At 36.2% G+C, this 13,761-nt stretch overlaps 1 protein-coding gene across 2 annotated transcripts; it reads right to left on the bottom strand.

Annotated features, from left to right (window-relative positions):
• Window positions 1-2,283: 2,283 nt before the first annotated feature.
• On the bottom strand, window positions 2,284-12,616 carry LOC147555117 (uncharacterized). Of its 2 annotated transcripts, none has more exons than XM_086660991.1 (9): window positions 12,317-12,616; window positions 10,228-12,130; window positions 8,969-9,101; window positions 8,765-8,850; window positions 5,377-5,615; window positions 5,183-5,269; window positions 4,636-4,735; window positions 3,846-4,047; window positions 2,284-3,755 (listed from the first exon to the last, which is right to left on the bottom strand). In XM_086660991.1, exons 2-9 carry the CDS (start codon window positions 12,043-12,045, stop codon window positions 3,166-3,168), a joined length of 3,255 nt encoding a protein of 1,084 aa, XP_086517117.1. In that variant the 5' UTR covers window positions 12,046-12,130; window positions 12,317-12,616; the 3' UTR covers window positions 2,284-3,165. The 2 variants fall into 2 exon arrangements, with proteins under 2 accessions (XP_086517117.1, XP_086517118.1); XM_086660992.1 differs by having other exon boundaries at window positions 10,228-12,200; window positions 12,317-12,596.
• Window positions 12,617-13,761: the final 1,145 nt, after the last annotated feature.

Raw genomic sequence — 13,761 nt, 5'->3', positions numbered from 1 at the left:
GACAATAAACAGTTTTTGCATGACTATGATTTTAACTATGACAATTGATAATACATGTATGTATCTTAATCATCACAACCATATCCAACGTCCACCATTCTTCGGTGGAACACTAAGATACTCTTTAAGTACATGGGTTCGTGATATCGAGTCTCGCTGGAAGCAGTTTGACATCAAAATTTATCCCATAAAATTTAGGTAATAAGAGCATCTCCAGTACAACACTAAACAAAAATTTAACTAATCCAATGTGTTAATTATGGATTGAGATTATCTTTCCTAGATGACACTATTGAGACCCTCAATTCAAAATACTTTTTTAGATTTACTCATGCTGTTTATTTTAATAAATAAAATAATGATGTGGGCCTATAAAAATACTACAATAAATGTTGAGATACTAAAAAGAAAACTCAACTCTTAATTGACGGTTATAGTGTATATCCAAACTCGTTGAATACTTTCTAGCAATGTTACGAGAAGCATCGATCCCTTTAATACGAAGTATGAAGTCAACTGTAAACATAGTATTATTTAAATGTTGAAAGTTTATAGAAGAGAAAGCAAAGTTACATTTAAGGAGATATAAATTGATAAGTACAACTTGAAACTAATACTCCTAATTGTAACTTTTGTGGTTGTGTCATAAGTTGTCTGACGAACCATCATGTGTTGGCCATTTTCCAACCATTCTGACTCGAGCTTGAGATTTGAAGAGACCAACACAGCTCCTTTAAATCTTTTTAATAGACCGATCCATACTCACCCCAAAAATACAAAGATGAGTAACAACTCTCGGGTAGGGTGACAAAAGGGCATATCTTCAAAGAAGAAAATTGAGTTCCTAATGTTGGAATCATCAGACTCTGGGTTACCCTCTAGATTTTTCTAGAAGGAGAAATAATATCCAACTGTCTACCAAAGGAAGAAGAATTGAATACCTGGTGATTAAGATTGCTGATCCAGTTCATGTCGAAAGACCTGACTGAATCAGTAAAAGGCGGTAGCAAGGCTACCATAGATGGAGAGAGTGTTAGTAATTTTGTACTCCATAACAAGTAAGGAACAAATCCATTTCGAAAGGAAACTAAAGAGATGTGATCAGCTCCAATAGTAGTTTGCAGAGCAAAGCTTATCAGCTTACCAGGGTCAAAGGTGGGCTTAATAGGAATAAGGCCCAAGCTTGAGAGAGACTCCAGGATCAAAGGAGTGCCCCAAAAATATACACAAGCCCAAAAGTGGATAAGCAGGTTGGACCCGGAACATACCGCCAAACCCATTAAGATGGAACAGTAGACCAAAGCGTGAGAGCAATTGTCAGGACACGTGTAGCATTCAAAAGGAACAAGCTCCCACAGGGGAAATGTGCTATGTGTTCTGAAATTGGCCGGAAGTTACTGCGGCAATCAGAATCGTTGAATTCGGCAGCTAGGAGACCATGAAAACTAGCTTCAAACAAACCCAAAAAGAAATACTGATTTACTACCATCCTAACAAGAAGGGCAACTGTAAGATAGATTAGTGATGTATGTTTCAATATGCTATTTTGGGTAGAGTATTGTGAAAATGTCCAATACATTAGGGATATATTCGAGTGTGCTATTTTGGGTCCCCTTGTGGATTATTTTTACTTTCCATTCATATAGATACCTAATGTGGTTCTTTTTTTTATCTCAATCAAACGTAATAGCTTAATTAGTCGTTAAACACTTGGTTGTCTAAATGGTTGATAACCTTGCCATAAACTTCAAAATCCTGGAGGTCCCAAGTTTGATTGTCATAGGAGGTCGAATGCATGTTATTGAGTTCGGTTTTTGAAAGTACAAATAATATGTTTGTTGTTGGACTTTAGACTCCTTTCATTAGTAGTGTAACTCAGGCTGTTATCGTGTTTATCACTTGTTTGGTGATCGTATCACATATTACACTTAGGTTAAATAAAGTATTTTATTTAACAACTCAAGTTTGATTCTCATAGGAGGTCGAATGCATGTTACTGAGTTCGGTTTTTGAAAGTACAAATAATATGTTTGTTGTTGGACTTTAGACTCCTTTCATTAGTAGTTTAACTCAGGCGGTTATCGTGTTTATCACATGTTTGGTGATCGTATTACATATTACAATTAGGTATAATAAAGTATTTTATTTAACAACTCAATTAGTTTAACTTATAAATTTTTGAAAAGGAAATTAGGTTAACTAAGACAGTACATTTCGATAGATTTAGGTTATTGGAACGCAACTTCATAAGAAAGCGTAGGAAATACTAACAAAAGTTGGGGCTTTAAGAAAAACCCTCACCATTAAGGGTGTATACATATATTCCAATAACTACTAAATTAACCAATTCAGGAAGTACATAACACTATAAAGCTTCCTAACCTTGTTCTTAAGAGTATTTACATTATTTGCAGCCATCTACCCCCACATAATATAAAACAAAAAGCGGTATTTCTTCCTTGTCGGAAAACACAAAGCTCAGTCAAGATTAACAATGGATACCAGAATGAGAAGAAGCTTCTTCATATGATTGAGCAGTTAATTGCAGCAGCTATAAGAACATATTAATGTCAATGCACAGGTTCAATCAGCCATCTATATGGTTTAATGAAATTACTGATATTGCTTCGGACTAGTTTCGCCGGTAGAATCGTTCTGTTTTGATCAAAATATTGCCTAAGTATAAGACATTGTATTTGAGTAGAGTCGGGAGAAGATCCGTACCAGAATTAGGAGCACCAGTTGCACGAGAACTTGATACCGGATAACGGCGGATCAGTGCTTGAGCTACTTAAGAATCAGACTCACTTGTTTGCAAGTATATATTATGAACGTTACTCTCCAAAAGCTTCCATCCTAACAAAAGCTCTTATTTCTGCAGTATACTTTATAAGAAAACTGAGATCCTGATAAGAAACTCATAAAATATGGGATCCTGCAACTCCGACAGAATCCAGACAATAAGTTCGGGAGCGGAACGAAGAGTCACTACAATCAAGTTTAATATCTGCTGCGAAAGTTCAACTTCTATAACCAATACGAGTATATCGATCAGGATCAATTAGCCAAAACTTCGATTCTCACCTCAAAAGACTAAATTTTGTACATCTTCATCAGCCTCAAAAAGGGATTCTTTCTCACCATTCATCACATGAAACTGACGGATCAACATTTTAACTCGTTCATATAGTGATCCGTATTGGAGTTAGATTGCACGGCATTACCACCTATAGACTTGTAATCACAACCATTGACGTTATTCGGATATTCAGTGGCTGTATTCGTTTTGTCCTTAACCGATGTTTCAGTTGAAGAATGGGGATCAGGTACCAGCTCAGCATTTTCTACATTTACGACATGATTGTTGTCGGCAGTTTCCTCCGTAGAAGATTGATGTTCGGGCTTAACTGGAAAAGGTGAGATATTTCCATTTTCCATCTCAGATTTATCTTGATGATGCGTACCAGAATTGAGAAACTCGGCGTCGGGAGCAGATTCTGTTCCGGAAGGATGTGAATCAGGTACATGAGCAGCATCTAACTCATTACTCACATCTGGTGTATCACACAACAAAATCTCAGAAGCTCCAGGATCCTCTTTGCCATTAACATCGACATTGTCCAGCTCGTTTACATGACCAGTAACCCCCTTGTCAGAAGCACAGATATCCCGCTCAACCACAGAAGTGGTATCAGAATTATCGATCACATTGGAGGTACTATTATTGTCGATTTTGGGTTCAATAGCCTTCTCCACTACAGAAACAACCAGACAAGTTTAATCGGTATGTGATAGTAATACTAAAATGCAGGTAAATATAAAAAGACCAAATTATAGCACACTACCTGAATCATTTTGCGGTAATTTCTGCTCTTGTAGTAGCTTCTGCAATAGACCAGTACCAGGGAACACTAGCATGTTGACGGACTTCAGTTCTTTCTTTTCAGAGACCTCAAGAGGTTTGAAACCAAAAACTGAAGTCCAGGTGTCCAAGAGATCCGATATAGCAGGTATGATCAACCTTTCAACATTGACAGAGGCGAGAGCCTGGAGACAAGATCAGAAGATGTATTATAAGCATTTCGGTTACCATTTTGTCAGTGTTTGTGCCAAATGACAACAACTAACAGTCAGTAAGCTACGCAATGTAAACATGGTTATGGACTGAATGGGCATGTCCCAATTTATACGTCTCAAACATTTTCTTTTAACAAGTATGTCTGAAGCATCAACCCAGATACATTGAAGTACATCATTGTATAGCTTGGCCACTATATTTTACAAACAACTCGAGTTCATATGAATGAAAGAACGGAGAAGAATTAACATAGAAAAGCTGAAATATTTTGGGTGTCGACAGACGAACTGCAAGTAGTAGTTCAACTAAAGCCAGCAATTGCAATCGAGATTCGAGACAAGAAACATTTATTTGTTCGTTGTTTCAAAAAACAATAGTTTGCGATCAAATAGTGCAGAAGATAAATGCCTTCCTGTGAAAATATAAGGGAACATTAAAGTGTGAGTTTTGTACGTTTACTAACAGCAGAGCAACCGGAAGACAGTTCAAATAATGCTTCAAATAAATAGACACTATGACAGCTAAATGTGAAGTAATAAATGCTTCAAATAACGTACTGATTCAATTGCATATAGGAGCCGGCGGAACATCCCTTGACGCCTATAAATATGGCGGGTACCTATAAATGGCATTTCTGCAAAATTTGACCCATGAATCCTATCATCAAGGAAACAATGCAACAATTAGATAGGCAATGAAAATAGTAAGACTAAATCATGAGTCGTACAAAACAATCTGGAACAACCATAAAACATCATATTGTTCGAGTATATGTATCAACAACAGGGAAAGGGGATGCTTTGGAACCCAAATTCTCAACTTTTAAAAACAAGGAAAATTGACCAGTACTCCCCAATCCAGAAATTCTTTTGACAACAAGGATCCAATAAAAAATTTCAACCCGCTGCCTGAAACTGTTGTGAGAAACTTATGTCTGCCACTTTTCAACTAAATGCAATGGATTTTATATTGAGAATTATCTTCCCTTAAAAAAATCCAACCCATGCCTCGGTGAAGACATTTTTCCGTACACGTAATAGTGATGCAACATTACAATATTGTGGAGCACGAAATGGATGTTTGTGGCTTAATGAAGATGAGTACCTGATTGTTGCTGCAGATACAATTTCATCACCTCTCTCCAAAATAGCAGTATAGAATCCACTATAATTCAGCCGACTGAAGTTTGATCTAAAAGCAAGAGGGTTGGTCGAACAGACTATAAACAATTAATAAATAGTAAATAATGTATGGACTCATTAAACAACAGTTTCTGAAGTAGAGGTTATCCAACTTACCCACAACTGTATAGCACATTACGGATCAAATGAATGTTAGTCCTCTGATCAACGATGGGCACAAAACATTCATCCAATACATTCAGCGCTACGGCGAGTTTAGCATTATGTTCAGCCTTTCGTGGAAGTTCATGGATAGATGCATTTGTATCTAAATCAGAGCGTTGAATCAGTGACCATGAAAAACCAGCTTCGAGCTCATGTTTAACTCCAAGGAGCTTCTGCAAATCTTTGAATATCTGTGGAAGTAATTGCATTCAGAAACGACTTCATGCCCATCAATATATAGTACATGTAAATTTAGCAAGTAATTTAAACAAAATTGCATAGAAAAATGCAAAAAGCGATAAAATAGTTAGCATTGTAATTGAAATTAGTGAGCAAGTAAACCTAGAACCATGTATATCAGTAGTTAAAAGTGCAACTTCGGTGCTTATCTATATTGCCAATGACCCTTCCGCAAATGACGTTGTTATAAGGCCTGTTCTCTTCACGCAATTAAATTCTAAAACAGGTTCAAGACATTCTGGAGTGGAGTACTAGAATCATTTTCGGACAAAGAATACTAAAATCAGCACTATACTATTTCTGCCAGGTAATTGGCAGTCCTACAACGGCAAGTCTGAAGTAGGAAAAGAGCGACATTGAAACAGACAAGAATATGGCAAATAAAGGTATAATTTTATGACTACGAAACTATTCCGTAAACTGATCACATTATATATGTAGTCAACATCCCGTTGAACATAGGTATATCTAACTATCTAAGGAGTTCGAATCAAATGTTTGCATGACCAATCTACTATACAACCTTACAGTAGCAATTCCCTTATTGTGATATAATGGTTAGTGGAGTTACAAATCCTTCTCAGATTGAAGCTGTGACAAATCCTTCTTATTTTTGATATTCAATCTTTCTTTTTATATGTTTTTAGGAGCCCCGAAATGGTAGTACAAATGTCCTTTTCCATATATAAACATTATATTTATTTCCATATATGTTTTTCTAAAAAGGAACTGTCACTATAAACTCTTAAGCCATACAATAACTACTTAGCTTCGAGTCACATGACACTTCATAATTGTGGTTAAGCAACATTCAGATTCTATCTCTCATGCTCTCGCTTAATCACATCTGACAATTAGTTTTTATAGTTGCTTCATAGTGCAAAAGAAATAGGGAAAATGCATTAATCACCACTTCTTACTCTAATCATTTTAATTTTGGAATATTAACTACATTAAAGGAATTCCAAAAAAATGAAAATTGTAACTCTTGAAGACAATCTATAACAAAACGTTCTATTTAATTCCTTATTTTATTTCAAGTTGAAGTTAGGTTGATTGAAATTCCTCATTCTGTTTTTTAATCCAAACAATTTACTTTCTTTTCTCTCTTTGTAATTCCTCATTTGTTTGAAAGGAGAACTATTGTCTTAGATGTACACGTTATCTTTTTTATTTTATTTTTGTTTTCAATTTATCTTACTTATTGTAGTTCAATCACTTCAATCTAATCACCAACGTTAGTATTCTACGTCAACGCGAGGTATCAGACACAATTAGTGGAAAAGGAAAATGGGGGTATGATCGAACAATTTTAGTTGTCTTAATTATTAGGTCTTTCATTGTTTATTTTTTATTTTCTTTTTCACTTCGGATCAGCGATTGTTACTTTAAACACAAAGGCATTAACCTAAATGTATTTTATATCACAATTGTGTGCAAAAATCCAAAAAGAAAAAGAATATGCCATACCATAACAAACATTGAAGTGAATACGAATAGACGACGAGCCTAACCTAGTATCCTAAAAGTATTCAAGTGCCCAATTGCAACAGAACATAAAATAAGAAGAAAGGAGTGCCCATGTTACATAGGTGTTGGCTTTAAATAGTTACCAGATTTATATTAGATATCTAAATATAAGGAGATTTCGATAACTGTATGTTCTTTAATTAATCAAGGATCATAACCATAGAAGCTGACTAGCTATAGCATTTACAGTTAACACCCACATTGTCAAGTGGTTAAGTTGACATCAAATTAGAAAATAATGCAAATATGTTAACGTTTAACTTTCTGTTCTTCAAACAGTAACAACACCTATATATGGTTAAAGACCATCTATTCGCCAAATGATCATGGTCTCTTCGGTTTGACATCAAATTAGAAAATAATGCAAATATGTTAACGTTTAACTTTCTTTTCTTCGAACAGTAACAACACCTATATATGGTTAAAGACCATCTATTCGCCAAATGATCATGGTCTCTTCGGTTCGACAATGAAGCAAAGATATTTAATTCTATCTGCACTTCTCTGGTTGATAAGAACACCCACACAAGGTGAAAAAAACCGTAACTCTGTGGTTTATCTGCATTTATTTAAGATGGCGCTACAGCCCATGGAAATGATTCCAAGAGAGTAATAACAGTATCTTTGAAGATAAACTTTTGAATTTGATATTATTTGAACTATAACAGCACTTGTGTAATAATAATCCTAATTCCTGATACCTTTCTATATATCTTTAGTACTCCCTATTCTTTCTTTATGCTTCGATTACTTATATCTAACAACACAACAAAGAAACATTCTACAAGAGCCCGGTCAACTACTTACTAAACTAAGAATTTTCTTACTACTAGAACCTTCAACAACAAATGGAAACAAATTTGATAATATTCCTAAGTAGAGTAGTCTACCACCCTTCAGAGTTCAGAGTCTTCATCTAACCTACCATTCTAGACAAGTTTCTAAGTTTTCCTATAAATGTTGATACTGTATATTGGCAAATTTAATAACTTCCTTCAATGGCCATTATTCTGCATATGAGACATTATACACACCAAAAAAAGAGTTACATCTTTCTTCAGACACTAACTAAATTATTTTCATGATGAGTATCCCATAACTACCGCTTGCTCATTCAATTCTCTACACCTTTTCATGGTCAGCTACAAATTTTAGAATTTTGTTTGAAAAAAGAGTGCTTGCCATATGGCATTTGGCTATTGAAGTCCACAATAGTTTCTTTCCCCCACTATGCTTTTGAAAAGAGTGGAATGTTATAAATATGATGCAAATATAACTGTCTTTGTGAACAAATAGTCAAATACGGTAATAGAAGAGATAGAAAGTACATCATTTTAAAAATATATGCTACCACTTTAGCAGAAATCAACTAGAAGAATTTTGAATCCGAAACTATTAATAAACAAAAACGGCCACTTCTTACACAAAATACAAATACTAAATGCAAAAGAGAAGAATGTATTTATTATCAAGAATGAAGGAATACAAACCAGCCCATACAGAAACCAGAAAATGCCCATTATTCTATTAGAGTATAAACAAGTGAAAAAATGAAAGAAATATGAAATACCTCTCTGCATTTGATACCACAAAAGGAAGAGCTAGAATCCTTAGACTTAACAGAAGCATCTCTTTCGAGACAACACAATCTGTGATCTGCAACAGTAAAAGTCATACACATGTTTCAGCAGGCATTCTGCATTATTTTATTTTTTCCCAAAAAAGAAGTCAAGTTTGTAAATCCCAGGTAAGAAAAAAAAATGGAGAAGCTTACACTTTTCTTCGCACAGACTGCAGGTGAGCAATTGGATGTTTGTATCTTCCAGTTGATCAGTGGTACTACCAGCAGCTAGCCCACACAATTTGCATGAACAGTTCACACAGTGCCAGTCACCTGTAGGAAGGGACTGCAGTGTGATAAAACAGAAATTTAGAGAGATTGCTGAAAAATCATGGTAACAAAGTTGTAAACAAAAGCCACCAGAGGCTAATATTTTATTTTCTACTTTACAACAGTTTATTCATTTGGTATACATTTCAGATCAGTGAACCTTCATGTTTACTTACTAGTTTACGACAAGGTATTCCATATTTTTAAGCAATCTAACTAGATAAATGATATATCTCGAGAACTGAGCGATTAACTACCAAATCTTAGTAGGTCAAAATACAGCCACAACTTAGTACATTACTTTCATCTAGCAGGACAAGCACGATAATTGAGAGTAAGGTTTAGCTGTTTTCTTGTGTTAATTAACTTAATCAAGCGTAAACCACAAGTTCTAGAAAATCCATCATTTATTTGTTTCTTACGACATTAGAAAATTTCACATAGAATTTATAATTTCGTCTGCACCATCTTCATGCATAGGAGTTATCCACAGAAGTATTTTTGGTTCTTGATGCAACTCTATAAAATGACTTCATATAAATAGATTTCTAGCTACAACATTTGTCTCAACTTGAAACCACAATTTTAAGTATCCTAAAAAGTACAAAATCACGCACTACCTCACTACATTCTCACTTTCTGATGGATAACAATATTAAAAGGGTCCAACTTGTAAGGAAGATCTAAGAAAGGAAAATCCCATAGCTTGCCTGGAATATGGCAAGATAGGTATCTCTTAAATGGGAATAAGGAAATATGGCAGATTAATTAAACTCTTATAAGTGAATAAGGAAATATGGAAAGATAGTTAAACTCTTACAAGGGAATTAGGAAGCTGACAAGATACATAAACTCTAATAAAGGGGAACCACGATGCTAATTCAAAAACTGGAACACGGCAGATATTTCCCCAAATGCAAATGAGGAAGGGAAACAAAGGAAAGAAGAAAAACCACTGCAGGAAGAAATTCAACACCGTTTGTATTCGCTCCTATTTAGTTTCATAACCCTTTCAGTTCTCCTACTTAATTCCCACGGATGCAAGAACGTAAAGACCTAGATTGTACTTACCAACAAATGCATATGGCTTACATAATCTATTCATATGTATCTGCATACTTCAGCAGTCTATTCTTACATACCTCAATACTTAAGCAGCTCTGATGGAACGTTGAAGGGCAACCATCACAGCAAATCAAATCCCCGCCATCTCCACAGATTCCACAGGTATCATCATTTGGATCATCACCATTAACGTCTATCAAACAAAACCCACTACGATCAGAATCCTCTTGTTTATTCCACGCATCTACCTGGCACTGAAAAAGTGAAACCCCGGAGTCCACAAATATATTTTCAAAAGGCTGGCACAGTTTGCTTCCCGCATGAATTTCAAACATTGAAATTGGTAAAATTGTACTACAGCAACAACAATGAATGCCATCCCTTGTAATCCAACCCTCTAATAATGCTCTAGTACGTCTCTTGTTCATGTATTTGACTTTCTCACTCTGAGTCACAATACCCATATCAATCAACCAGGAAAGAATAGTTCGCTTGCCAGAGTAAGGAATAAAATCATCTTCATCTGAATTCACACCTTTGTTAGAGCTACGGACTAACAAAGCACATCCCTTTTGCTTTTTAGGTCTTCTTCCTTGTACCAGTGCAGATGAGGGTTTCTTAATCTTACCTTGCTTGTGTGTAGCCTTTTCCTTCAAAACATGTTTATTCTTTACCCGTTTTTCTTTTACAATCTCTCCATCAGTTGTTGGGTTCAACTTCCCTTCCCTTTCCATCCTCTTCTTCGTTATCCTAGTTAAGCTATCGAGGACCTCCTCCGGTAACGGTGTAAATGGACTACCATTTATTTCACATTGTTCTTGGTGAACATAATAAGCCTTAGTAATTGACCAATGTCCTCGTCCTTGTAGATCAATGTATATAGCATCCTGGTAATCTTTGTTCTGCCTCTGCCTGTACTCAACTTTCCACCCGGCATCGAAAATCATCTTCTTTATCTGTTCCCGGATTTGTTGTTTTTCTGTTGCAGCACCATTTTTACCTTTTTTAGCTTCTATAGCTGAGATGACAGACTTAGATGTTACAGTTCTATCTCCTGTGTACCCTCGCTTCCCTTTCATACTACAACCAGTCATATCCTTTGAGTCAACTTGCTTGGAAATTTCAATGGTCTCTAATCTTGAATCAGATTCTTCTTTTTCTATTCTTGATTTGATTTTCTGTGCCTTCACTTTCTCCTTCTCCTTCGCCTTCCCCTTCTTTATGGGTAAACCCAATTTCCCATTTATCTTCTTTTCTGTGTAAACTGGAGGAGAAAGAGGTGCTTTGGACGTACCAGCAGACCTGGTAACCCTTCTAGTACTATCTTCAGCTCCCTTTATATCAGAACTTTTTTCAGAATCTTCAATTTTCTTCTTATTCTTGATCATCGCCTTCAAGACACCATTTTTACCCTTATACCTGATAGATTCATTACTAGAAACTCCAGCATTCTCTATCGGCTTTTCACTTACTTTTAGGCTCTTCGAAACACTACTCCTTAAAGTCCTCGTTACCCGACTACCCGAAAGCTCCTTTTTTGGAATCTTTTCAACCACCTCTTCTTCTTCTTTCTTTTCTTCTTCCTCTTCTACTTCTTCTTCATCATCTACTTCTTCTACTTCTATTTCTTCTTCTTCTTCTACTAGTACTTCTTTGCGTTCAGAATCATCAATCCAACTCCTTTTTATCCCTCTCCCACTTCCACCTTCACTAGACATGTTCTTACATAAGTTACTACTATCAAAAGCTAACACCTTTCTTCGAGGAAACATTAAGTCATCACTACTCTCTGAATCACTACTAGAATCCCACCTATGTCTCTTCTTCTTCTTTGATTCATAAACAATATCTTTCCTTGACGAACCTCCATTACTAATTTCATCCCCATTTTCCATCTTCACAATCAGACTACCAAATCCTCTCACTCAATTTCTCACCTCATGCAACAACCAGAAATCATCTTACTCCATAACTTTCCCCCTTCAAACAAAACCAAAAAGAACAAATCACTACTATAACAAACTGAAATCAAAGAACAACAACGCAAAACCTGAGACGAACAAAAAACCCTAGAATCATCTCAAACTTCGTTTTTCATAAATCAAACAGCTTAAATATAGATCTGATGAACTTAACAAAAGAAATCAACTGAGATCGGTATCATACCTTGGAAAAAAACACAGCGAATTCAGTCAATGAAGATGATGATAATCGATGTAGAAGCTATGAAAGAGAAGAATGCCACCAGTAACACAAACCCTTCTTCGTTTGCTTTCTCTTGCTCTGCTAGTTAGAGAGAGAGAGAAAGAGAGGGAAAAGTTTAGTGAGAGAAAGTTCATTAGAGACTAGAGAGAGAAAGAGAATGGTTTTTTTAGACTTTAATTAAAAATCGGTCATCGCCGTTGTTTTCTTTTTATCGCCGTCTTGTTTTTCCCTCCAAAACGTTAAATCAGTCTAATCAGATCCGATTTTTTTATTTTAGGTTTCGGAATGGGTGGTTTTTATTTATGTACTTTAAAAAAACGGTGGTTTTAAATCCGATATATTGGTGGACGGTGGTTGATGCGGCGGTGGTGGTGGTTGAGATCTCGAGGAAAGAGTAGAAGTTGGAAGGTTTAGTTAGTACCAATGGGAATTGTTGTTCATTAAATTAGGGGGGAGTTGAAAGTGAGTGGTTTCACAGTTCCACCACCTGTCTGTATGGTGGATTGAGACAGTGAGAGAGACCAATGGCAATGATGAATGAGTAAACAGATAAGAGAGAGACTAATGGCAATGGGGGTATAGTCAAATGAAACTAATTCAAACTTTTTTGATTTCCAATATGGATTAGTCAAATTTTGGATTGTGAATTTGAGTAGAAAAATTTAAAGACACATTGGATTCTTAGTGATCCATTAGATTATGAACTGATTTGATTCTTCATGATCCATTGGATTACGAATTGATTTGTTTCTTAATGATCCATTTGATTACAAATGTGAATGCTTTAAATCTTAACATATATTGTCCCCCCGGTCAAATCTCCAGTTGCGATGTCTCAATGTGGACTTACGCGGTCAAATCACAACATGTACGAAATTCCAGCTTTGACGAAGGCACCATCAGTCCATCCCAAAATAGTGGTGCTTAACGGGTCGTGTCGACCTGAAAATGAATAGGCATGACCAATAACGAGTCTATCGCGCACACGACAGACATGAAACTCTAAGTTCCCACCCCCTATCCCCAACCCTCTGCAGACCGTACACCAACACAAGCGAACCACAAATGACCTGAAAAGCACAATAAGTTAGACACCACTAAAAGTCGCGGAAACTACCGTTTCTAGAATGCAAGCAAGGTAGCTTGCTTACTATCCGAGTAGCGTGCCTTGGCGGCGAGGAAGGAGGCATTGGAAAGACGAGACATTACTATATTACAGAGGCATTTGGGAAGCGACTAGTCGCTTTTGGCGAAGCTTCCAAAAGGTCGGCCACTGCATAAAGAGATCCACATACCCAGTCATGAGCGAAAGCAAAGCCTACAGAGGTGGAAGCCGAGCCGATACAATAAGCGGTCGAAGGGAGCGAGACCAAGCCGAGCCACTAGTGGAGTGGCATCATTAAAAG

This window comes from Eschscholzia californica, unplaced genomic scaffold (assembly GCF_041429995.1).
Source record: "Eschscholzia californica isolate CP2 unplaced genomic scaffold, dmEscCali1.0.p SCAF_2, whole genome shotgun sequence".
Classification (NCBI taxonomy): Eukaryota; Viridiplantae; Streptophyta; class Magnoliopsida; order Ranunculales; family Papaveraceae; genus Eschscholzia; species Eschscholzia californica.
This window is presented reverse-complemented; position numbering and strand designations above follow the sequence as displayed.

Excerpts from the sequence above, each read along its gene's own strand:
- LOC147555117 (XM_086660991.1), bottom strand. The coding sequence starts at position 12,045 with ATGGAAAATGGGGATGAAATTAGTAATGGAGGTTCGTCAAGGAAAGAT. Across the intron at positions 9,102-10,227 it reads AGAGCTGCTTAAGTATTGAG|TCCCTTCCTACAGGTGACTG; the intron begins GTATGTAAGAAT and ends ATCACACTGCAG. Across the intron at positions 5,616-8,764 it reads GTGGTATCAAATGCAGAGAG|ATATTCAAAGATTTGCAGAA; the intron begins GTATTTCATATT and ends TTACTTCCACAG.